Here is a 27,247-nt window from a genome sequence, read left to right on the forward strand (position 1 = left end):
GGGAATTAAATCCATGACGTGCACCTAACCCACACTTCACACGCTCGCCCTTACCACTTACGCAACCCATGGGTGGGTTGGACCACACCTCCATTTGAACACAAATAGAAAGAGATGACCCTATCTTAGGTCTTTGGCAAAGAAGAAAGGAATTTCTCTCGTGGATTTCGAGATGGAGAGTTATCTGAAAGACAACTTCGAGTTCCTGTTCGAGAATTCCTACGAAGAATCATTAAGAACATGGAGATCAGCAGATTTGAGCAAGAGATCCGAAATCGAACAGGTTAATTTCTTGATTTTCCATTTTTAAACATCTTTTTCTATATCTATAAAAATCTAAATTCTACGGCATCCTTTTTAAGAATCTTTTCTCTATCGGTTGTTGACCTAAAGTTAACTCTGCGTGTATATAATCGAATTTTTTTTTTTTTAAGAATCTTTTATTTTGTTTTATTTTTTCCGATTTTCCAATTTAAGTAAACAGGGTATTCTTAATTGAGTGTTAGAATTAGACCTCAGAGGAGAGTAACTATATTTTTTTAGTTTTCCTTCTAAATGTCTTTTATCTTTGTTTTTTTTTTCTTCCAGGAAGAACTAAGACGACCTCCATACGTTCCATGTTATGGTAAGATCTCAATCCTTTCTCGTTGCATTCATGCTAGGCAAATTTACCAAAACATGCACTGAATATCTAAAAAATTACCAAAATGGTGCACTATTCATTTTAATTTCGAAAATGGTAAATTATCATTTTCAGATATATTTTATTTTACCAAAATGGTAAAAACAGTGTTTAATGCCAAAAATGCCTTTTTTTATAAAACAATGTACATATCTCCTATTTAAGTAAACACATAGAAACATAACTGTTTTAGTACAAAGTGATGAAATAAACTAAATCTTGAAGGGAAACATTACTGTACTAAAACATTTATATTTCTATATGTTTTCTTAAACAGGGGATATGCATATTTTTGTATAAAAAGGGATTTTTTTTTTTTTTTTTTTTTTTTTTTTGCATTAAACACTGTTTTTACCATTTTGACAAAATAAAAATATTTTCAAAAATGGTAATTTATCGTTTTTGGAAATAAGATGCATAGTGCGCCGTTTTGGTAAATAATTCTGAAAGTGCTCTCTGTTTTGATAAATTTCTCTTCATGCTTGCTTCCTTTTTTTTGTTTGAAAAAAAATTACTTGATACACCCAAATTTTTGGGTGGTAACTTAATAATTCAGTTAGTAATTTTTCTTAAACTAAATGTAGGTCATATAAGGCAAGGTCTTAATAAATGTTCCTCACCTTAAGAAAAGATTTGAAATATCATAAAGTGTAAATTACCATTTCGTGAGTTGAATATGACGAAATTTCGATTTTGGCTCACTGATCATTTTAATCCCCAAAAATGAAGAGAGAGATCACAGGTATTTCAAAGTGACAATCTCATTGGTTTATAAAAGTGACAATCTCGCTACCTTTTAAATATCAGCAACACTGTCAATTTTATTACCAACGTGATTCACTTTTCAAATAAATATCAGCGATCTTACTACCTTATATCAATGAGATCGTCACTTTGAAATACATGTGATCTCATTGTTCATGTTTTGGGAATTAAAATGTACAGTGAGGCAGAATGGGGATTTCATCAAAAGTTGGGCACATCTTTGGGAATTTTCTCTATTATAAATACCCCTTTACAAAACACTATGCCAATCATACACAATCGCCTCTCTTACCTTAATTGGGATTTTCTATGGCTATTGAGATAACACCCAAGTGATTTGTAATGCTGAACGATGAATGGAAAATGATGATTAACATTCTCAACTTTTTCTCATCCATTGATGTTCAATGTGATGCATGGTTCTCTTTTTCAAAAATGTAAGTTATTTATTATTATTTTTTTTTCAAAAAATATGCTTCATTTTCCATGAAATGATATCACTCTATACCGTGATCTAGCTTAACCGTGAACTTCTAACGTTTTCACTGATTTTAGTGTTTAGGGTTTCAATGCAGCAAATTTGTTGCTTTCTTCAATGTCATGCAACAAAGTTACTACTTTATTATTTCAAAGCGATCAATTTGTTGCTAGCTTTTCATTAAAATCAGCTTTCAAAAGAGATGAATTCGCTACTTTCACAAAAGCGAGGAATTCGCTGTTTTATTTGTTTTAAAGTGACAAATTCATTGCTTTAGTGGTTACATCGCTATTAAAATTAGCAACCTTCTCCTCCAATTTCTTTATTAAAACAAATTTATTTCCTCCCTCAGATTCTTTAGGAGGGAGATTACCATCTTTTACAATCTATGGAAAAATATTATCAAATTGTATGTCAAAATGGTTTATTTAGAAAAAAAAAAAAAAGAAGAGTAATACAACAACACTTCTAACCTTAGCATAGTTACCTATATTAAATAAAAAATTAGATCCTGTACAATAATGTGGTGGTAGTAAGTAGTGGCCACCATTATGAACCCATTTGGACACCTTATCACTGGAATGTATTAAAAACATCACACTTGTTATATAAGGCAATCAAAATGAATTCCTCAAAACAATAAATGGATTGTTTATTTGATCAAATTCATAACAGAATCACTTACCTGCAGGGCATATATGGATCTGAATATATTGTATGTAGGATTTTCTACAATTTCTGAAGCAACCGTTACAGAATGGGCCAGGTCTTATAGATAGCCAGGCGCAGGGAAAGCTATTAATTATATCTAGATCATCTATTAGATCTATCTATCTATCTATATATAAAAGAATAATTTATCAAAACCGTACACTTTTCGAAATTAATTATCAAAACGGTAAATTGTAGCAATTAATTCTGAAAACGGTAATTTTATCATTTTCGGAATTAATATTTTTTACCAAAACGGTAAAAACAGTAAAATGTAAATTTTTTTTACTGAAAATACCCTTTTTTATTTCACATATGTATTTACCATTTTAACCTTAGAAATAAATTAAAATCCAACTAAATCTTTCTCTTCTTTTTAATCTTCCTGACGCTAAATAGAAATATGAAAGAGGAGAGGATTTTTTTTCGTAATTTTAGTCAAAATAAAAAAGGGTATTTTCAGTAAAAAAAATTACATTTTACTATTTTTACCGTTTTTGTAATTAATTGCTACGTTTACCGTTTTGGTAAATAATTGAAATGTGATGCATGTTTTGGTAAATTTGCCTAATAATATGTTAATATTAGAAAACAAAAAAGTAACAATGTAACAAAGGGATAGTTTTAAGTGATGAACAAGGGTAATTTCAATATTCAAAACTTGTAATCTTTCTTTTTTTTTATCAACCTTACTTGCATAGTTGCATTAGGCCCAATTTTATTTATTTATTTTATTTTTTCAGTTTTGGGGACAGGTTTCATAGGATTCTTTGAACTGATTATTTTTATTTATAAGGCCCAAAACCATAACCATATCTAACATATTAAGTACACTTTACCTTTTGACTACGTAACCTAAAAATCTAAAAGTCTTGTGCTTACACTATAGAGTGGTGACTATGTTTGAAACAATCTGAATTCTATCCATATCTAAAATATGGCCAAAACCGGTTCCCCTAAAGAGTGTTTTTTGGGACTTGGTAAGCGTTTCAAAAAACTGGACTTGACACTTCCTATGCCTTACATGGATGATCAACAATTAATAAATATAACATTTATTAGGCCTGTCAATGGATAGGTATCCGATGGGATAGTGCTATATCCAAATTCAAATAAAAAAATATGTATATATTGATGTCCGAATTCGAATTCGAATCTGATCGGATATCATTAACCAAGATTTGAATTCGAATTCGAAAAATATATTGGATATCGGATTCGATAAAAACCCTAACAAAATTAGATTCGATGTATACAAACATTTTCAATCGGCAAAAATCAAATCGATTTTCTTAATTTTTTCAACTTTCAAAAATTATAATCTTCAACGTATTTCAGTCTTAAAATCAAATAAGCTTTGATTTTTTTTTTAAATAGTTTTAAAATCAAATAAACTTTGATTTTTTTAAAAAAAAATTATGAAAAATTCAAATAAAACATAGGATTTTACTGAGAGAGAGATGAAGTATCTACTTGATGCTCGCTGACCAGAGAAGATGGTGGTTATGGAGCTTGCACAATCTAAAAAAAAGAGTTTTAGTTTTACTGAGAGAGAGAGAGAGAGAGAGGAGAGAGAGAGGGTGAGGGTGGGGGTGGCGGGGGGGGGGGGGGTGGAAAAATACCTACCGTGATGTTCGCCGGCCGGAGAAGAGAGCGGCTATGGGGAACTTGCACAGTTGAAACTCACTGTTGCTGGTTCTGCATCTTTGGTTGAGAGAAGATAAACATTTCGAGTTAAATTTCATTGTGAAACTTGAATACACAAAAAAAAAAAAAAAAAAAAAAATTATATATATATATATATATATATATATATATATATATATATATATATATATATATATATATATATATATATATATATATAAATTTTATTGTGTAACATGAATACGTAACACATGTATTTATAATCAAAACGGATATTATCGAATCGGATTTCGTAACATCCGAATTCATATCTGAAACTCATTCGAATGTTAAAATAACATCCGAATCCGATATCTGAAAATTTGGGACAATATTCGATTTTTCGAATTCGAATTCGAATTTCGACTATCCATTGACACCCCTAACATTTATAGAACTCACATGGAAAATAACCTAACATGATATTTAAGTCCAAAAAAAATCTCTCACCATCTTTTCGTTACACAAAGATCTTCCAGTTAAACTCCTGAAATTAACATTAGAAAAATGAATCTTCATTAATGCATAGAAGTAGAGTGGTGAAATTGCTGCTTTTAAGCAAATAAAGCAATGAGATTCACCACTTTGAAAACAAATAAAGCGGCAAATTCATCACTTATAAACAAATAGAGCAGCAAATTCTTATCCTTTTAAAATCAGGGAATTTGCCTCTTTTTAAAGTAGTGAATTCAATGCTTGACACTGGATAAATCAATGAATTCGCTACGTGACACTGAAGATGCAACAAAACTGTTTCTTGATATTTAAGAAAGCAGTGAATCAGTGAATTCACTGCTTAACACTGAAAAATCAATGAATTCACTGCTTTGAAACTCTAAACCCTGAAAGCAACGACAATGCTGTTTGACACTGAAGAAAGTAATGAATTCATTGTTTTACATTGAATTAAGTAATGAAAATACTATTTGACACTAAAGAAAGCAACATATAGTGTCAATTCAGCGTCAAGAAGCATAAAAACCCCGAAAAAGCAGTGAAAATGTTACTAGAGGTTACAAAGAAAGCAACATATAGTTCAAGGTTGATCTAGTTCATTGTTGTAGAGTAAGACATTTTTTTGAAAAATAATAATAATATGTAACTTACCTTTTTCGAAAAAGTGACATTGTGCTTCATGTCGAATACTAAATGATAAATAAAGAGTGAGAATGTTAATTGTTGTTCACCATTTGCCATTTACCATTACAAGTGGCCGGAATGGTACCTGTTGGCAATCTCAGTTAGCGTAAGAGAGGTGGTGTACAAGAATGTTATCTAAATATATGGAGCATTTTGGTATTTCAAGTTTTTTCCTCATGTTAGGCGGCATTTAGTTGGGAAAACTTTACTAACTCAATTTTTAAGTTACCACCACCAAAAATTAGAGATATTAAGGTTTGTGAAGACATTTTCCATATTTTGTTGTCTCATAGCATCCTCTGATTAAAAAGGACTATTCCAGGCCTCAACCCACAGCGGAGGCTCTCCATCAACATGAGGGTTAGGATTTGAGAAAAAATGTAGATTTCCTAGAGATCTGTTCTGATCTTCTAGGGATTAATACACTTTTCCTAGAGATACATTTATCTTGGGATTCCCTAACATCCAAATTCCCAGAATCAGCTCTTCTTCCGAAGGAATATGAGGCCCCAGAGGACATTAGACAAGCTGGTTTCTACATTGGCCCGGACAAACTTACAAATATGGTTGGTATCCATGATAGGAAAGGCTTGCGTGCATGCCATGGAGTTGAAGGAATTGCGAGAGCCCTCTCCGTCTTACTGGAAAATGGTGTCAGTACAAGCGAACTACCTCTGAGGCAGAAGATCTACGGTTCCAACCAGTACATTGATAAATTTTCCAGAAGTTTCTGGACATTTGTATGGGAGGTGTTGCGTGATTTAACTCTAATCATTCTCATGATATGTGCCATTGTTTCTATGGGTCTTGGGATTGCCACAGAAGGATGGACAGTAGGTATGTATGATGGGTTTGGAATCATACTCTTTATTTTCTTGGTAGTTTACATTAATGCAATCATCGATTACAAGCAGTACTTGAAATTCAAGGATTTGGATAAAGAGAAGAACAAGACTTTTGTTTAGGTCACTAGAGATGGATATAGAGAGAATGTTTCTATCAATGATTTGGTGGTTGGAGACATTGTTGATCTATTCACTGGAGACCACGTCCCAGCTGATGGGATATTGATACATGGTCACAACTTGTTGATCAACGAGTCAAGCTTGTCAGGTGAGCAGGATCCTATTGAACTATCCTATTTTAAACCTTTTCTTCTATCAGGGACGAAAGTGCAAGCTGGGTCTGTTCGGATGTTGGTTTCATCAGTTGGAATGAGGACCGAATGGGGACAGTTGATGCCAATTGTGAGTGAGTGGGGAGAAGATGAGACACCAATGCAGGTGAAGTTGAATGGTGTAGCCACCATTATTGCGAAGATTGGCTTGGCATTTGCCGTGCTGACATTTGTGGCTCTGTTGGCAAGGTTTTTAGTAGAAAAAGTACTTCATAATGAGTTCTCGAAATGGTCTTTGAGTGATGCATTGAGGCTCCTGAATTATTTTTCTATGGTGGTAACTATAATCACGATTGCTGTTCTGGAAGGACTACCTTTGGGTGTAACGCTGAGCCTTGCCTATGCAATGAAGAAATTAATGAATGATTAGGCACTCGTTAGGCGTCTCTCAGCTTGTGAGGCCATGGGTTCTGCTAGTTGCATTTGCACAGATAAAACTGGGACATTGACAACCAACCATATGGTGGTTGACAAGATATGGATCTGCGAAGAAACTAAAGTCATTAGAGGTACTGATAGTGGGGATATTTTGAAGTCTACATTATCCAAGAGGGTATTGAGCATGCTATTGGAGTCTATCTTTCAAAATACTGGTTCTATGGTGGTGAAAGGCAAATATGGAAAGAATAATATTTTGGGCACTCCCACTGAATCAGCATTGTTGAAATTTGGCTTGCTTTTCGGGGGTGATTTTGATGCCCAACGCAGTGCCGCTAAGGTATTGATGGTCGAGCATTTTAATTCAGATAGGAAGAAGATGTCCATGCTTGTGGCTCTTCCGAGAGGCATTCTCCGAGCTTTCTGCACTGGTGCGCCAGAACTTATCATACAGATGTGCAACAAGATGATTGGTAGCACTGGATCAGTTGTGAATCTATCAGAAGAACAGGTGAAGAATGTGATGGACGTAATAAATGCTTTTGCCTGTGAATCTCTTAGAGTTCTCTGTTTAGCTTTTAAGGATATGGAAATGACTTCCTATTTTACCATTCCCGTGGATGGTTACACACTGATAGCTGTGGTTGGGATCAAGAATCCAGTGCGCCCTGGAATCAAGAAAGCTGTTCAGACTTGTTTAGCTGTTGGGATTAATATGAAAATGGTCACTGGGGACAATATTAATACAGCTAAAGCTATTGCTAGAGAATGTGGCATATTGACGGATGATGGATTGGCCATAGAAGGACAGGATTTTCGTAGTAAAAGTCCCCAGGAGATGAATGAATTAATTCCTAAAATTCAGGTACCTACTTCATTGTGTTAGATAACTCCTAGCTTATGACTATATTTAACAGAAGAATTAGTCTTTTGATATGCTCTCTGATGTAGATAGGCCTGCTGACACTTATCTCAATGCCCAAGACCGAGTTAAGATGTGTCAAAACAGCAACATTGACTGAGTTAAATCAGTCGAATAGAGTCAACTCAGTTTGACCTACTGAGTCAATTCGATCCAATTTTTGACCGATCCACAAAACCTAGTCCAACTTCTCTTAGGAATTTTTTTTTATTGAGTTTCTATTTTTTAAGTTGCTTAAGTAGTCCTAGTTCGTTTCTATTTCAATTTTAGAAAGTTTCTTTTTCTAGTTAGCTTTTAATTTGGTTTATGTGTCTATTTTTCTCTAAATTCATTTTTATTCTTTAGGTTATAATTAGAAGTGTTTTTAGGTATCCAAATTGAGTTCTAATAGGATTAAAATGTTAGTAATATATTATAGATAGATTAAAAAATTATTTTTTAGTATTTTAGAAGGTTTCTAAATTGTTATGAATGAGTTATCTATATAAGGAGTTTCAATAAACAAATTCAACAGTAGTTTTTTTTAAGATTGATTAATAAAAGAAAAAAAGAAGAGACTTTTTTTTTCCCTTTTTTTAGCATAAGAACTCAATATTGATTCTTAATTTTAGTGTTTGCAATTAATTTCCATCAATCTCAAACCTAGATTGAAGTTTCTAATCCGTTTTACTCAACATAGAGATTCTTTATTACTCTTAGTTCTTGGGATTTCACCCTTGAACCTGATTTTTAACATAAACTCTAGGTTTGTGTGTTCTACCCTACATCAGTTGGTATCAGAGCCACTCTTTTTTTCTTCATCATGTTGATGGGTATAAGGTGTCATAATCTTTTGAAGGGAGAGTACAAGAACATATTAAGTGTGGAGAAGTACGTAGTGCACTTGAGGAAGTTCTTGCTTTGTTTGATAATGTTCATCAAACAATTGATGTGAGATTGGAGGTGGATTTAAAGCAAATTCTAGCCAAATACGATAGATAGATGGAGGAACTTTAAAGGTAGAAACAAGCTCTTGATGAGAGACTCAAATCACTTTGGAGTGGAATTCAATCTGTGGTCAAGGCTGAATTAGAATATGAGGGTTTGCCAAGTTAAAGAAGATGTTATACAACTCTCTACACATCTATATTCTTTCCCTCAATTTGTTGATAAAGTTATCTCTTCCCATCCCCAAGTTGCTTTTGTTACCAAAAATCCTCTCCAATCCCTCTAGGTCAAAATCAAAATTCCCCACCTCCAACCCTCCCTCCCCAACAAAATTCCTCTATTCCACCACCTTCAAACCAGTTGTTTATAGATTTTCCCAACATTATACCTCTCTGAAATACTAAAATCAACCATCACCAACTCCCATATGACCCAGCCTATTCACCAAAACCAACCAACAATTATTGCCCCACTACCCATGTAATGACTTGAAATCTTAAAATGTATCTCAAGGAAAGAATTTTATATCCGTGAAAGTATAGATTCTTAATTTTTAATATTTGAGGAAAATTAACTTCACCAATAGAATTAGAAGGATCGAGAAATATACTTTAACCTGTAAGCACGCCTAAATCTGAAGTTGATTGAAAAAGTTATCAAATCCTCGAGTTTCGCATTAGATATTTTTCCAATAGGTAAACGACGCCTTAGAGACGTAATTTGAGGAAACCGATCATACCATTAGATTCGTGTCGAAAAATCACCCAAAATAGAGTATAAGTTTGTCCAATTCGGCATTCGGGAAAAACAATTCCCAAAATGACAAGTATGTCCCAACTTAAGTGATATAAATATCTAAATTCTATTAGAAAAATTAGATTTTTCTTATTCTCCTCTCCAAACAAATCTCAACCCTTTTCCTTCAATATTTGAAACTCAGATCTACACTAAACGAGAACGATCCGAGATTAGGCGCAAGAAGGAAAGTTGTTCCTCTCGCCGAGAGTTACACGTGGACGCAAAGAAATCCTATTTTCGCCGAAAGAAAATTTTGGAGATTGGCCGGAGGAGATTTTAAAGTCCATTCAACCGTTGAAAATAGCTTGATGTAGGTTGCCTTCCCTTCTACCTTCTAGTTATGCGATAATTTCATAGAAAATCCATATGATTGTTGATAAATCGATTGTTTCATTAAGTTTATACGTATTTGAATGATTTGAATCATGATTGCATGCTTATTTATGATTGGTTTTAGTTCATTTGATGTAATATAATCATTTTATAGTTAATATGATATTTGGATTGATTTTGGGCAAGTTTCGACGAAAAATCAGCAATTCGGAAAAGTATCCGAATGTTGAGTTTGGTTCTAATTTGTTTTGTGTTGCTTCCATATAGTATGTGCATCCATTTCCTACATTTATTTCATTAAAAACAATTAAGTATTACTTTAAGTTCTTTAATATATAAATAAATAGTTCGTTTTCAATTTCGACTTTGAAAAATCATTTTTTTAACACTTAGTTAAATTTTCATAGATTTTCAGCTTTTATGTCTTATGGTTTTATCTTTATTTTCGAGTCTCTCGACTCAACCAAAACCATCGAATGGAATTGGTTGATGCTTTATGGATTTCGAATTACTTTAAAAGTAAAATTACTTTAATAGATATGTAGGAAATTAGATGATAGATTGATCGATTTAATCGATGGATGGATAGAGAGAACGTATGTTCTCTACTGATTGATGAGACAGTGCCTTCAATTCTACGTAGTGGCCATGCCACGTAAAACGTGATAGATAGATAGAGGGATGAGATGGTTGATGGATGGAAATGACAGATAACTGTCACTGGAAGACACTACCAGACTTTGTTTGTATTTTCGATTAAAAAGAAATGATATATTATATACAAAATAAATTATTTTGTTTACCAGTAAATGTTTGTAGAAAACCCATAAAGAGTGACACGTTGCTGTGTATCCGGAAGCGGTGAGTCAATCTAGGATAACACTAGATGCCATATGCTCTTCGGTAGTATGGGATACCTTAGAGCATATTATAGCTTATGAAATCTGAGAATTTCTCCTACTTATTTCCTGGGGAACGTTGTGTGTAAAGGCGGTCTCTGTATAGTGTAGAGCTAGGCGGGGTTCACATGCATTGCCTCTTGATAGGCTTCGACGCGAGGGGTCTCCTAGGCTAGTTAGTGATCACTATTAGTCTGTAGTCGTCAAACGGTTGACCTCACTGTTAGTTGAACTCAGTATTGGGTTCTTGGTCAACGGCCAGTCTGAGCCGGATAAATGGTCATCCAACTGTGGTATGCTAGACCGGCCACAAAATCAGATTATAACGATGGGATTCCACATCGGAGGTTAAGTTTGGAATATCGTATTGTCATAGCCGAGGCGGTTATATCGGCGTGTTCCTCTGCTCTCTTATCGATTACACCGCCGTGTTCTTATTATGTATCTTTTCTTATTTTGTGATGTTTGATAGATGTTTTTATTTGAAAAATGCATAGGTTACTTTAAATGATAGAAATGATAGGTTGAAATTATTTAACTGTTTATTGAATATGCTTAGACATTTATCGTATGTTACATTATGAAAAACTTACATTATTTAACTGTTCAACTGATTACTCGTGCATGTATGACTTGTTGTTAGAACGGCGTTCATCCTGCTGAGTAACATTCCCCTGTTACTCACCCTATCCTTCCCCTTTCAGATTATTCAACTTTTGAAGAACCGTTTTTTGAGGAGGTCCTTGAGGAGGATCAGATTGATGTCTTGCCGCCGCCATGTCTTTGAGGACTAGTAGAAGATCCTAGCGGTTTTTGGTTGTAGATAAGAAACATGTTAGTTTAGAAATTTTTGTAACCTGATGAATTATGAGATTAAAGATCTTGACTTATATCAGTGTTTGTCGATCTCTTCTGCTTACTCTAGACTCTCGTATAGATGTTAGTTAAATGTTTATTCCGCTGCGTATGTTTTCTTTTCATAAGTATTATTATTTATGAATGTTCTGTCAGATTGTGTGATTGATTACCTCACACCTTGAGATTCTAATCGATGAATCATAGGGATTCGTGTTGGGATTTCGGGGCGTGACAACCCAAATCTACCAATGGGTAACACTCACCATGAAAAGGAGTGAAATGCTTTTTTGGAGTACGGCAACGCCACACAAAGGCAAAAATTTCAGCGCCACTACAATGACCCTTCTTATCATGAAAACAAGTGAGAAAATGCTTTCAAACTTGAGGTGCCTACCTTCCATGGGACTATGGAACCCGAGTTATTTCTTTATTAAATAACAAGGGTAGAGGAGATTTTCGAATTGAAGGGCGTACTGAAGGATAAGCGTTTGGTTATGCAGTGACTCATTTATGTGATAATGCTACTACTTGGTTCAAGCAACTAAAAGACTCTAGAAAATACAATGACAAGACTCTTATACACACATGGGAAAAATTGAAGAAATTGATGGTGAAGTCTTATGTGCTTTTAATTACTCACTACAAATATATAACAAACTTCGGGCTTTAAGGAAAAGGTCTTTGTCAATGATTGCTTATTATTCAGAGTTCACTAAATTGCTTGTTCGAAATACTCTTATGGAAACTAAGGAACAACAGACATCTCGCTTCATTGGTGGTTTAAGATGGAATATTCAAATCCATTTATTACAATGCATGCCAGCAAGCATTACAGAAGCCTTCCAAAGGGTGCAGCTGATTGGGTTTTAGTTTTCCAAGAGTGACACTCCATTGACTTCCTCTTATTCAAATCCAAAGGTTACAACACTTCAGCCTCTACACCAAAGGTTACTACTTTAGGGACACACAACAAAGAGAAGAGTGCTCCTTTTAGTGGGAAGTGCAACATATGTCAATAGTTTGGACACAAGGTTGTAAATTGTCCAAACAAAAACAAAATTACTGCTACCTTATTGAGTTCTAATGATGATATTGATGATCTTCCGGTTGAAGACCATGAGGAAGTACATGAAGTTGATGCCATAGACCAAGAAGATTATTATGGAGAAGATGGACAACCACTTTTAGTTGTTAAAATGACTTGTTTCGCACCCCCGAGGGCTTAATGATGAGAAGTGGTTAATACACAGAATCTTCAAAACTACTGCTAGCATTGGAGGCATAGTATGTCACGTCTTGATTGACTCTAGAAGCTGTGAGAATGTCTTAAATCAATTGGTGGTTGATAAATTGAAGCTTCTTACAAAACCACATCCTTCAGCTTCATTGACTCTAAAAGGATAACGAGGCTCAAGTTGATAAGTAGTGTTTGACGCATTTCAGCATGGTACCTACAAAGACAATGTTTAGTTTGGTGTGATGTCATGCCTATGGATGCATGTCACTTACTTTTGGGTAGGCCGTGGCAATATGACAGAGATGTGCATCATGACGGCAAGAAAAAACCTATTCCTTCATGTGGAATGGCAAGATGGTCCTCTACTCAAAGAAAGTTGATGCACCCATCCCTCCTCCTGATAACAAGAACTTGTTTGCAAAGTGGAGTTTTATACACATGGAAGATACATCATCAAAAATTCATGCTCGCACTCAGAAAAAGCTTTTGGAAAGTACGCGGAAATACAAATCCGATGCAAATACTTCAAGGTGTTTCATTGACTTTGATGTTGGTGATCTTGTTTGAGGTGTCCTAACTAAAGACAAGATGCCTTCAGGAGGAAAGTTTGTTTTTAAGAAAATTGGGCCTTTAGAAGTGCTAAAGCAGATTAATTCTAATGCCTACTAGCTCAAACTACCCGCCACTCTACGCATTTCCGATGTTTTTAATGTCAAGTACCTATCTCCATACTTAGGTGATAATCCTTCTAATGATGTTGTGGCAAATTTGAGAGTGAATTCTCTCCAACCCAGGGAGGATGATGTAGATAGGCTTGCCCACACTTATCTCAATGCCTAGGATCGAGTTAAGATGCGTCAAAGAAAGAAATCAACAACATTGATTGAATTAAATCAGTCAAACCAAGTCAACTCAATTTGACCAACTCAGTCAACTCGATCCAATCTTTGATCGGTCCACAAGACCTTGTCCAACTTCTCTTAGGAATCTTTCTTTTATTGAGTTTTTATTTTTTAAGTTGCTTAAGTAGTCTTAGTTTCTATTTTAATTTTAGAAAGTTTCTTTTCCTAGTAAGTTTCTAATTTGTTTTATGTTTCTATTCTTCTCTAAATTCGTTTTTATTCTTTAGGTTATAATTAGAAGTATTTTTAGGTGTCCAAATTGAGTTCTAATAGGATTAGAAGGTTAGTAATATGTTATAGATAGATTAGGAAGTTACTTTTTAGTAATTTAAAAGGTTTCTAAGTTGTTATGAAAGAATTATCTACATAAGGAGTTCCAATAAACAAATTCAACAGTTAGTTTTTTTGAAGATTGATTAATGAAAGAAAAAAAGAAGAGATTTTTCTTCTATTTCTTTGTTTTTTTTTTAGCATAAGCGCCTGATATTCGTTCTTAATTTTAGTGTATAAGATTGATTTCCATTAATCTCAAACTTCAATTGATATTTCTATTCTATTTTGCTCAACATAGAGATTCTTCATTACTCCTAGTTCTTGGGATTTCACCGTAGAACCTAATTTTTAACATGAACTCTAGGTTTGTGTGTTTTACCTTACATCACTCTGATAATATTCATAGGTCTTGGCTCGATCCTTGCCTTCAGACAAGTATACCATGGTGACCCAGTTGAGGAAGTTTGGGGAAGTTGTTGCAGTGACTGGTGATGGGGCCAACGATGCCTTTGCTCTGCATGAATCTGACATTGGACTAGCTATGGGTATAGCAGGAACAAAGGTTGTTTTTCATGGATAGACTTGATTTTCTTCCTGCATTGCTTAGTATTTCTATTATTTCTTGTCTTATTTTATGGATTTGGGCCTCTTCCTTTTATTGTCATGGATCATTTCCCTCACTCTCTCTCTCTCTCTCTCTCTCTCTCCCTCTCTCTTTTATCAACTTCTATCATATGTGTTTAATTTATGTCTTGAGATGTGAATGTTAGTTGATTTTTTGACAGTCTATTTCATTTCATGGAATTACCATCTGGAACTTTTGCTGTTGGGACCAACTTCCTCCACTTTTCTTGGAAGTCTTCATGAGTGATTTCGATGCACAGCCCATACATAGTCTTCTCAACTTTGCTATGTATGAAATCTCAACCTTTAATCTTCTTATATTTCCTTCTTTCATTAGGTTATGCTCTATACTATGTAGCAAAGACAAGGACGTGTCAAACCCACTGACTCCCACAAAGCCGATGCCCTGATATGACAATACAATGTAGGGCTTAACATAGAAAGGATGTTTTTGGGTAATCTTATTCATTGAAATCGTATAAACAACATATAAATAATAGCTGAAACCAAATTATTTGAATAAGTTGAGATCTGATTGAAAAAGTGTATTGACATGTTACCATATTTCATTCCTCTTTCCTTCTTTTCTGTTACCATATAAATTCACTTGCTGAATCCTGCGAGATTTCAAATCATTGAGTGGTTCCATCTCGAACTGAGATGAGGAACTCTCCATTGGCAGCAATTGCCAGAGTCTCGACGCAATGTGATTGCCGATTATACTTTCTTAAGCAATAATATTGGATATTCTGTTCTAAACTCTTACGTTTCCATCTATGCTTCGAGTAGCAATATATCATGATGCATGTCATTCCATGCATTTTGCAATATATCAGATTACAAATGATTTTTGATTCAGATACTGATTATCATGAAAAATGATAATGACAACTGTGGCAGATTATAAAAAAGCTATGATGATGCAATTGCATTTCTCAACTTCTCTATGTGTGTCATTTCTAAATTACACACCACATAATCTGTCTTCATCCAACTTATTCTAATTAAAGACTTAGACTCCAGATCAACTTATGGAATTTAAGTTTTGCATTAACTCCTTCTCTAGTCTCATCAATACTGCATCTTCTTCAAAATAACATACACCTAGGGACCTGCTGTTGCATGAGCTGTACCTTCACATATAGGTAGAGAAAACATATATTGAATCGATGCTAATCCCTGATAGAAATCAATTTTAAATGCAAACTGGAATGCAATTCTCTTTTGACACATAGTGTTGTGCCACTACACACAATCATCTGTAGTATTCCCATTATATTAAATCTTACATTTTGCTGATTTTATCTACAGGTTGCAAAAGAGAACGCAGATGTTATCATAACAGATGACAATTTTGCGACTATTGTGAATGTAGCCAAATGGGGCCGTGCAGTTTATGTAAACATTCAAAAGTTTGTGCAGTTCCAGCTGACAGTTACTGTTGTTGCTCTTATGATCAATTTTCTTTCAGCATGCCTCTCAGGTGCATTGATCATAAACCAACCATATTTTTTTATGATCATTATCTGGGTTCTATCAAGTAAGACCTTGTTATTTTCTTTTTAGAGTTTAGATAATGACTCTAAGTTTGTCGAGTACCTTTCAGGATCTACCCCTCTTACGACTGTTCATTTGCTGTGGGTCAACATGATTATGGACACCCTGGGTACATTGGCACTGGCAACTGAACCTCCGAATGATGAACTGATGAAAAGGCCTCCAGTTGGGAGGGATGTGAATTTGATCACCAGGACCATGTGGAGGAATGTCATTGGTCAGAGTATTTATCAGTTAGTGGTCCTTGGAGTATTCAAATTCTATGGGAAGCAGCTTCTGAAACTTAATGGTCCAGATGCTAGTTCTGTACTCAATTCTTTCATCTTCAATACCTTTGTTTTTTGCCAGGTATGGTTAACTGTTCTCATAATTCTTTCTATTGGTATTGTTAACCTCATATTTAGAACTTTCCACTGTCCTATGCTCCTCGTTATTCATTTTAGTTACCAAATTACTTCCAACACTTGAGAGATTCATATTATAGGGAACGGTATTTATTATGAACTCTACATTTATTTGTAATAGTGTAGAAAATTTAGTTGTGGAACCTGAATTGTGAGCACACAGCATGACATTTAACATACTAACTGAGCTATGGGACATGTTTTTGCTAACTCCCTTTATTAGATAGTTGAGTGCTTGGTAAGTTAAAATATTCCCTTGCTGTTTGGGTTGTTGGTCTGAAAGTCAATTTGAATCATCAGTAATCAAATTTGACATGAATTACAAATTCAATGCAATCCTAGCAACTGAAACAATAAACATTCACTTGGGTACAGAATTCGTAGAACCAAATTCAATCTCTTTCTATGGAGCCATCCACTCAATGAATCTCTTTTTCGTCTATGTTTTGCCAGGTATTCAATGAGATAAATAGTCGTGAGATGGAGAAGATAAATGTTTTTCGTGGCATGTTCGACAGTTGGCTCTTCGTAATTGTCATAGTCTCCACAGTGGCATTCCAAGTAATAATGGTTGAATTTCTAGGCGCTTTTGCAAGCACTGTGCCTCTGAGTTGGCAATTATGGTTACTCAGCGTCCTCATTGGATCCATAAGCATGATCATCGCAGTTATCTTAAAGTGCATCCCAGTTGAACCAACCAAGCATTCAGTCACTGAGAAGCATCACGATGGTTACGAGGAACTCCCTAGCGCTAACATGAAAGATAAGGCCATTTAATACAAGCTGAAAATGATATTAGAATGATGAACGATGAACGATGAGCGATAATCGTGATGGCAAAGATTTAGATGTAACTTTCAACCTATTTAAGAGATTTGTGAAAACAAATATTGAACAAAAAAATTGAAATACTCATTTTTTGAAGATTTAGTTTGGATTGAGATAAAGTTTGCAGGATTCTTTTGAGATCACTGCTTTTTTAAAAGAGATGATAAATTGACTTGAAAAAAGTCAGTTGCTTTTCATTTGCTTTGACATGGTGTGTGCATAGAACCATAGATCTTTTTTCCTTGTGTATACCTATGCACATGCTAGGGTTGGCAATGATCTGAAATATATTTGATGTCTGAACCAGTCTGATACGAGAAAAATATGAAAAATTGGATTCAGATTAAAATCTTATATCCAAAATAATTTTGGATTGGATTTGGATTTACCTCAATCTGGTCCGAACATATTTCAATAATTTTTTATTATTATTCTTAATTTCATATAAATATATATAAGATAAAACGTTTTAGTCTTTTTAATTTTCATCTATATTTGTAGTGGGAAGGTAGATTTTTTAAAAAAATTGAACATTGATAATTTGAAAATAAGGCATGTGTTTGGATCAGTTTCGGATTAAGGATGAAATGAAATGGATCGGATTCAGTTGACACATTCATTAATCCGTTTGGATTGGAGTGGCACTGATTTGGTATCGATACAATCTGTTGCGAGTTCTAGCACATGCCATGTTAAGCTAGTGGCTTTTTAGTGAGTCAGTCTATCCCGACTCTTTTTTTATTAAAAGCCTCTCAAAGATTGAATCATGACATGTCGAGATCAACAAATATTTTAGAGTGCAGATGTGTACTGACCGAGTGAAGACTTTCTAGTCAGAAAATCATTATTCGTTATTTAATGAGTCATGATAATTTGATTACCCACATGGCCAACTCAATCACCTATCTGACTTGTCAAGTTCGGGAACGGTAGATCTGTGCCCTCAGGGTACACTGTTGCACTTCTCCTTAAAATGTGTATCTGGAGGCAACTGTGTATCCCAAGAAATGCAGATCTATGATTCCTGAATTTGTCATATCAGATAATCGATTGAATTTGTCACGTGGGATAGTCAGATTATCACGACTCTCACTCAAAAGTCCAAATTTCCGGTTTAAATTGTCGAGATCAAGCCTTGTAAAAAACGTCAATTTCGACAACTGAACCAAAGTAGGATGCAATCAAACAAAAAAATATATATAGGCGTCGAGGTCAGTGCTTGAAGATTGGGAAAGGTTGTGAGGTGCATTAAGAAAGAATTTCTTTACTATCTGAGCTGTAAATTGTTCCTTTTTGGGTGGGTATATAGAACTAATGGAGGGAAGGAATCTGTGTTTTTCCTCCCATTGGAGGCTCGGTTGGTGTGGTGGTTGTGTAGAAAAGTTTTCTCGACCAGCTGTTATTTATATATTTATTCTTTTTCTAGGTTTAGATTGACATGTGGGAAGGCTTAACGGGTTGCCATGTAACTTCCCATCTTTAACATTTCAAAGGGAGGGGAAAGCATGGATGTACATTTTACCCATGACCCGAAAATCGGATTGAACCAGTCTGGGTTTAGACCGATTCGGATCCATGAAAAATCGGTTTGAGTTCAGTTTGATCCCTCAGATTGGATCGAACTCGAACTGAACCCGGTTCGAGAATAGTTATCCTAGATCGAACTTAGACCAAAAACTCGATTTTAAAAAAAAAAATTCAGAAAAATTCAAATTTTTACCATTCCCCCCTCAACGTTAAACCTGAAACCCAACCCGACTTAAACCCAATTTTTGAAGGGAAAAAAAAAAGGGTAAAATTTTTTGAAATTTTTTTTAAACCCCCCCCAATGGAAATTTTTTTTAAACCCCCCCCCCCAATGGAATTATTACCGTTTCTAAACCGTTGGGAGGGGGTGAGAGTAAATATGAATGTTTTCTTTTTTATAAATACTCCAAAATCAATTCCATTATATCCTATTCCAAATTCTCTAAATATCTTAATCTTTTTAATTTATTTTCATAATTTTGTAGTAAATTCTTTAAGATCTTTATTAAATTGACAAGATCAAAACCAAATCATCATCAAGTGATCAAGACCAAGTTTTCATTCAGTAATCAAAATCAAGTCTTCACATTAAGTGATCAAGATCAAAGTCATCATCAAATGATCAAGAATTTCTTCTATGCGACAAGATCAATCGATCAAATCAACACATGACATGATCAATCAATCAAAATCAAAAATTTCAACATAAGGTGTGATGGTTATAATTTTTTTTTTTCTTAATATTATTAGATTATGCTTCTCCTCCCTATTTTTTATTTTTTCTCTACTTCCAAGTGAAATCAAATCAACCTCTATTATTCATGTTCTTTTAGTAGATTATTTTTTTCCTTTGGTTCATAGTGATCCACAAGGTTTTTTCTCCACAAGTCAATACCCACTTCATGGACAGCTATTGCTATGGATTTTGGGGTGCAACATTATCAAAGAAATACATCTAACATTTGCCTTGATTTTTCTACCGTTTTTCCCCATTTCAAACCTAGTAATGATAAACACAGGAAATTAAAGGAAAATGAACTTACATTTGATGAGAACATAGAGAAAATCTTGGCGACGAAGATGCAGTGGGACGATGACTAAGATGAAGTTCAATCGTGGATAACTAACTAAATGTATTTGGTTGGTGCACTTACTATGTGGGTATATTTACTAGTTTGTTTTAAATTCTTGGGGTGCAATTACTAAGTTGGTGAACTTACCTCAAAAAGTGGGTGAAAATATACTCACTCTTTTCCTTACAATTGTAGACCTAACTCTCTTGGAACCTTATTGCTTCAATTTGATTGTGTATTTTACACCAATGTGGATCGCATTGCATCAATTACTCTTAATAACTGAGATGCCCTCATTTACAACTTATTTAGTCATAGATCTTATGGCGTGTTTGATTGCCAGGCAAACTCTATAGAAAATACTTTGTCGTGGAAAAGGGTGATTTTATTGTGTTTAACGAAGCAAACCAACTAATTTTGCAGTGGAAAATGAATTGTCTACACAGGAGATTTTCCAAAGCAGAAGGAAAATTCTTCCCCCCACCCTCTTTTCTTGGAAAATAGTTTGCCAGCCACACAAAATATAAAATGAAACATTAGATTCAACAGTTATAATCTCAATTGCATGATCTTTAATCATTATATTCAACAATTATTATTTTCTTTCTATTTTTCTCTCCATGTTTAATGTTAAATGTATGATTGAAATAGTAATAGGGAAAATTACTTAATGTACCATATCGGGGTGGGTTCAATTCCCTAATTTCAATAAGATTTAATTCGACTGAGCGAAAATGGGACAAAGCATCATCAAGAATGAATCAAAAAGAAAAGAACACAAGAAGAATTTGTTGATGACATTTGTTGTGAATTCAAAGACTGTGCCTCTAGGCTAGTGATTAGCAAATCCACTAAGGTATTGTCTAATTACAAATCTCTCCATTTACAAATCTTCAAATTTTACCAATTTTTTTTTTTTTTTTCCTTTCTACCCATTCAATTTTCCCATGCTCCAACCCCTATCTTCTCTTCCAATGATTCCCCCTCCCTCAATCTCCTCTTTACACCTCTTTCTCCTTAAATATTGCTTTGAGTCCCTTTTAAAAAAGAATCTTAATATCTTTAAAATAGAAATTCCCAGATACCATCTAGGTTACATTCTAATTACGAGTTCAAATCCAATTAAAAACAAAACTTTTCAAATCAATACCACTTGCTTTTATTATTTTGCTAAAAACGAGTGTGAATTTCACATTTCAAATCTTTTCAAATCAATATCACTTGTTTTTAGATAGAGAGAAAATCAATTTTTATTTATCATCTAGTATTGATGTGCCATTTTAAATAATGAGTAATGCTTTTTCAAATTTTACAAGTTTAAATTTTAAAATCATTCTAACTTTAATTTATAAAGAGGTGTTGGAGAGTATTCCTTTTCATATATAACTGTATGAAAAAGGGTTGGAGACGTTTTTAGGGGACTATATATTTCAATAGCAATATTTTTATTATTGTAAATTGAAGACCTTTACATTCTCTATATCACTAAAAGAAAAAGGTTACTCTTGGAAGTTGGAACATCTATTTTAATGGCAATATCGTTATTATAATAAATAATTCACCTTTTCACTATCTATGTAAGATATGAGGTAGAATTTTAAGAGTTAAAAGTCACTCCAGAAGACCCATAAAGAATAAATCCAACAACTATGACAAAATAACTCTAATGAAGAGAAAAGGTTTCAAAGTGTAATGATTTTTTCCCTTGCGAAACACAACTGCACATTCCTATAAACATGTGCACATGTGTATCCCGAAGAAAAAAATATAATGTTCTTGCACGTGTCATGTTGTTGAGCTTTTAAAGTTAGAGTCCGATAAAATGACTCACTCAATGGACTCACTGATATGTACAAGTTTGAAAATGGTTGATGTTTTCACCTTGGGATAAACATTTTTAGTGCGACTGAGACGTACAAATTTACTGTTCCCGAACTGGTTACTTCAGTGAGTCAATTGAGAATGCCACCTGACGAGTCATCGACTCTTTGAGTTATTCTGTCAGGTTGTGTTCGAAAATCAACAGTCCCTCAAGATTCAAGAAAGAAAAGGAGATTAATTGACTTGTTGACTAGTTGGGAGGAGACTTGCAGCGAGTCTTCCTTTCACCCAATTTGCATTCGCCTTCCTTGGAACAAGATCTGTTTCCCTTCACACCACAAACTTGGAAGATCACCCAACAGTTTGGTTTCAATTTTTTTTTTTCCCATGTTAGAGGTTTTGGGTGAATTCTAGGAGTGGGAGGGAGATCAAAGGAGAAGAGAAAGAAATGGTTGATACCGTCGTAAGTTTTCTGCTAGTCAACCTGACTCAGCTCCTCACACAGGAATCAGATTTGCTTCTTGGAGTGAAGGATGAGGTGAGGTCTCTTCGTGATGAGCTGAAGTTGATGAATTCCTTCCTCATAAGTTTTGAAGGAAGACATGACGAACAAGACTTAACAAAGAATGAGCTGGTGAATCAACTCAGAGACATAGCTCATGAAGCTGAGGATGTTATAGATACCTATGTGGCCAATATTGCTCAACAACGAGGAGAAAATTTCTTCGGGAAGTTCATCCATATCTCTGTCGAATGGAGGACTCGACGTGCAGTTGGCGAAAAGATCAAGAGCATAACAAAAAGAATCGAGAAGATTCATAAAGACAAGGAAAAATTCGACATTCAAATTGGGCATGCTAGAGAACCGTCGAAGGAGGACTCGTCACAGAACCGACTAAGATTTCTCATTGCCAAGGAAGGTGAAGTGGTAGGCTTGGATCATGAGACGAAGAAGATCATAAATCAACTGACTAATCAAGAACCTGATCTCCATGTCATTTCCATAGTAGGTATGGGAGGATTGGGTAAGACTACTCTGGCTCGAAAAATTTACAATGATCCAATTGTTAGAAATCATTTCAATTTCTGTGCATGGGTTAATGTGTCTAAAGAATATAAAGTAAGAAAATTGTTGTTGGATATCATAAAGCAGTTTATGGTAATCACAGACGAAATAAAAGAGATGGACAATGACGACTTAAGGATGAAACTTTGCCAGTACTTACGAAGTATAAAATATCTAATTGTCTTGGATGATGTTTGGGAAACCAAATGCCCGAATGAGTTGAATGAGATCTTTGTGAGGAACTTATATGGTAGTAGGATAATTCTAACTACCCGCAACAGGGAAGTGGCTTTATTATATTCCAATCCAAATGGCACTACCAAAGATCTACGCTTCCTGAGCGTAGCAGAGAGTTGGGAGCTCTTATCCAAGAAGGTATTCGGAGGGGGAAGTTGTCCTCCTGAGTTGGAGGATATTGGAAGGAAAATTGCGGAAAAATGCAGGGGACTACCACTTGCAATCGTTGTATTAGCGGGTGTTTTGGTACGGAGAGATAGAAGGGATCATTGGTGGCCAAAAATACTCTCTAAAATAAGTTCAATTCTTATCGAAGACAGTGACAACAAAGATTTCAGGGACATACTAGCATTAAGCTACAATGATCTACCTCATCACTTGAGATTGTGTTTCCTCTATTTTGGTGTATTTCTAGAAGATTTTGAAATCCCTGCGAGGCAATTGATTCAATTGTGGATCGCAGAGGGATTTGTGAAACAAAAAGAAGGAGAACCAATGGAGGATACCGCCGAAGAATACTTGGAAGAGCTTATTCATAGAAATTTGATCCAAGCAGCACAATTGAGGTTTAATAGGAGTGTCAAAGTGTGTCGCATCCATGATCTTTTAAGAGACCTTAGCATTTTAGAGGCGAAAAAAGAAAATTTTCTTGGGGTTCATGGGAATGAAAATCCTTCATCCTCATCTAACCCGCGCCGTCTTGCTATCCACGCTAATGCTATTAAGCACTTCTCTTCGAATCCTTCTGCTTCAAATGTTCGCTCTCTCCTATTCTTGGGACTCCCAGATGAAAACATGCCTTCTTCAAAGCATTGGAAATTGTTTTGTAATGGCTTCAAATTGCTTAGGGTGATGGATTTGTGGGGTGTAGTTGTTGATAACATTCCCAGTGAGATAAAAAATCTAATTCTTCTGAGGTACCTGAGGTTAAGAAGCCATACCGCTCGAAGTCTTCCATTGTCTATATTTAACCTTTGGAACCTACAAACCTTTGAACTGAGAGCTCCATTGATTAACCGTCCACGTATAATAATTTGGAAGATGAAACAACTCCGGCATCTGTATTTCCATGGGCAGGCTATTCTGCCTAATCCTCAAAATCATGATGATTCTTTAAGTAACATCCAAACACTATCAAGCATTAGCCCTGATAGTTGTACAAAACAGATTATGTCAAAAGTTCCAAATCTTGTTAAACTGGGAATACGTGGGGATTTAAAGGCGCATATGGAAAATCAGACATTCGACGGTATTTCTGGTTTGAATAAGCTTCAAACATTGAAGCTGGAAAGAGACCGAGGGTGCCAACGCTTGAATTCTCTTGACTGGGTTGAATTCCCAGCAAATATCACCAAGTTAACTTTATCAGAGACCGAGCTATCGAAAGACCCGATGCAAAAGCTGGGGATGCTGACCAATCTTCAAGTCCTCAAATTAACCAATGGCGCCTATGTGGAGGATGTGTTACATTGCCCCAGTGGTGGTTTTCTTCAACTCAAAGTCTTGAAGATCATAAATTTGGGTATTATAAAGTGGAACATCGATACAAGATCAATGGAGAAACTTGAAATTGTAGTTATCAGTAGATGTAGTAAATTAGAGGGTCTCCCTTTAGCTCTGCAAAACATGATTTCTTTGCGGGAGTTGGAGCTGGGGTGGCCCAATGCTTCGGTGTTGAGCAGCTTAGAGACTATTCAGAAACATATTGGAAATGACAAGCTTAAGCTCACAATCATCAATGGTCCTCAAGGAACTTTATAAGTGCTTCTTTTCTACAGTCCCAGGGTCTCAACACCTTAGTAAGTATCTTTTTTTTTCTGTTTTTTTCTGCATCTATCTTTTGTTTTTTTCTTATGTAGTCTCTTCTTCTTTCCCAGTTCATAATATTGTTCGGAAATCCCTTAAAAAACATGAAATTCTATTAGCTTAAACATTAACTTTTTCTGTAAAATAGTTTCTACTGCACTACTTTATGCAACATCTACATGAATGACGTGTTTTGAACATGGGAGCCCATTTATGAATATGTAATGCTTGCAAGGATTTTCTACTTTACTAGTGTTTCTGCAACTTTTACTTTATCTATGTGTCCAAAATATCTGCACTTGGAAGATGTGAAAATACGAGCAAAGATAACACAATCATACAAGACACAAGGATTTGCATGGTTCGGCGGTGTGCCTACGTCGACGGAGCAGAACAAGAATAAGCACTATTTTCTCATTAATTTTACAGCCCTAAAGATCGTTATTTATATAACCGAGAGTTACCAAAACATGTAAAACTCCCTAAAACAGGAACCCACAAAAATAGAAAACCCTTAAAAAAATATTACACGATTGCCCCTTTCGTACCCCTTAAAAAATTCGGGCCGGAGCCCCAACGGGGTGCTGCCTCCTGCACCCCAGCAGCTCTGCGTAGTGCAACAAAATACAAGACATTTACACAACAGAGGAGACCTCAGGAAGAAACCATGCCTCCTTTGGCAGAAACCAGTAAGAGGTTTCAGTGTATCATTCAATAATATCACCAGAAAAAGAGATTTATGAGGTATAGAAGTAATCAAATGTTCACAAAATTCGATATGTAGATATCATTTTATAATTCACATCTTCTTGGCTATCCAATACTTAATGAATTCTGATGGCTAGGATCATTGATCCTATTGTAGGTTTGATTTTATTTTATTTTGAAGAATATAACTAGACATTCTCTACTGAACAATTTTCCAGTTGACTGTGTAGGGGAGGTGTCATTCTGGATTTAATATGGAGTTACTATTTCCACAGAATGTCTGTAGTTTCCATTTCCACATAAGGGAAGAATATAACTAGAAGAGAGTCTTCAAGTTCATGAAGAAGTAGCTTGGAGGTTGATTCTATCATGGTTTCTTCCGTCTCTATTGATATGGTGGCAGCAGATTTCGTTCGGGTTCATGGCCATAGTTACCTGGTTCACACTACAGATCGATTTATCATGTAGTCCACAATTATCATCACAAGCTCAAAACATGCCCAATCTATTTGTGGAAGGAAGAAAAGCTCATTTGACCACATGAGTTTCTACATCTGCTAAGTTAATTTCATGAAAATTTTACAGAATCAGGATATTGTTGTCACTGTGTTCTTTGTTGCTCTTCTTTTGATTGAAGTTGTATGTGTGTAAATGTTTGAATTATATTATCCATCTGGATATGGTTGGTTTGCTGTGTTCTTCCTTCGTTAACTATTACAACTGCATTTGTGATTGGCATATTTAGCTCAGATTATGATACATTTTTTGCCAAACATTTTTTGTAAATAACTTTTGATGGAGTTAGAAGTTTTGGAATAGGCTGATTTTTTGTAAGGATGATCTCTACGGTGAAGAGATCATCCTCACCAAAAATCAGCTCATTTTGAAACTTCTAACCCTATTTTACAAGTTGAAGAATCGTGGACCCTCCAATTTTTGTAAATCACTTTTAATGGGGTTAGAAGTTTTGGAATAGGCTGATTTTTGGTGAGGATGATCTCCTCATCATAGAGATCATCCTCAAAAAAATAAAAAAAAAATCAGCTCATTCTAAAGCTTCTAACCCATGTTTTGAAAAATGTTTGGCACAATGTTTGGCAAACTTTAGGGCTGCTGAACCGCCCCCATAAATATATACATGAATAAATATGAGATCAAGAGAATTAGGGTATGGTCAGAGAATAGAGAAATTTCCAAAATGTGACTAACTTTTGATGAGATTCTCATTTTGGCTCACCATTCATTTTAATTCTCAAAACGTTAACAGCGATATCGCTGGTTTTTCAAGTGACTATCTCGCAGCAATGAAGTGCTAGATCTCTGATATTTTTTTCAAAGTGACAATTTTGCTAGTTATAAAAGTAGAGATATGGCTACTTTTTAGCTGCGAGATAGTCACTTGAAAAACCTGTGATATCATTGTTCATGTT

The 27,247-nt window shown here is 34.9% G+C and overlaps 1 protein-coding gene and 1 pseudogene across 3 annotated transcripts; both read left to right on the top strand.

The window, feature by feature from the left end:
- The first annotated feature begins 6,010 nt into the window (after positions 1-6,010).
- On the top strand, positions 6,011-17,729 carry LOC147396932 (putative calcium-transporting ATPase 11, plasma membrane-type; annotated as a pseudogene). Its single transcript, XR_015181097.1, has 5 exons — positions 6,011-7,882; positions 14,573-14,728; positions 16,102-16,273; positions 16,397-16,695; positions 17,205-17,729. The product of XR_015181097.1 is annotated as a putative calcium-transporting ATPase 11, plasma membrane-type (transcript).
- Positions 17,730-22,235: 4,506 nt separating this feature from the next.
- Positions 22,236-26,509, top strand: LOC147396933 (putative disease resistance RPP13-like protein 3). Of its 2 annotated transcripts, none has more exons than XM_086452256.1 (2): positions 22,236-25,102; positions 26,036-26,509. In XM_086452256.1, the coding sequence occupies exon 1, from the start codon at positions 22,449-22,451 to the stop codon at positions 25,062-25,064; it is 2,616 nt and encodes an 871-aa protein (XP_086308382.1). In that variant the 5' UTR covers positions 22,236-22,448; the 3' UTR covers positions 25,065-25,102; positions 26,036-26,509. The 2 variants fall into 2 exon arrangements, with proteins under 2 accessions (XP_086308382.1, XP_086308381.1); XM_086452255.1 differs by having other exon boundaries at positions 26,093-26,509.
- Positions 26,510-27,247: the final 738 nt, after the last annotated feature.

The sequence above is a fragment of the Akebia trifoliata genome, chromosome 8 (genome assembly GCF_017979445.1).
Source record: "Akebia trifoliata isolate Shusen 1 chromosome 8, ASM1797944v1, whole genome shotgun sequence".
NCBI classification, from domain to species: Eukaryota; Viridiplantae; Streptophyta; class Magnoliopsida; order Ranunculales; family Lardizabalaceae; genus Akebia; species Akebia trifoliata.

Bases quoted from the DNA above. Each gene is read 5' to 3' on its own strand.
- LOC147396933 (XM_086452256.1), top strand. From the start codon at position 22,449: ATGGTTGATACCGTCGTAAGTTTTCTGCTAGTCAACCTGACTCAGCTC.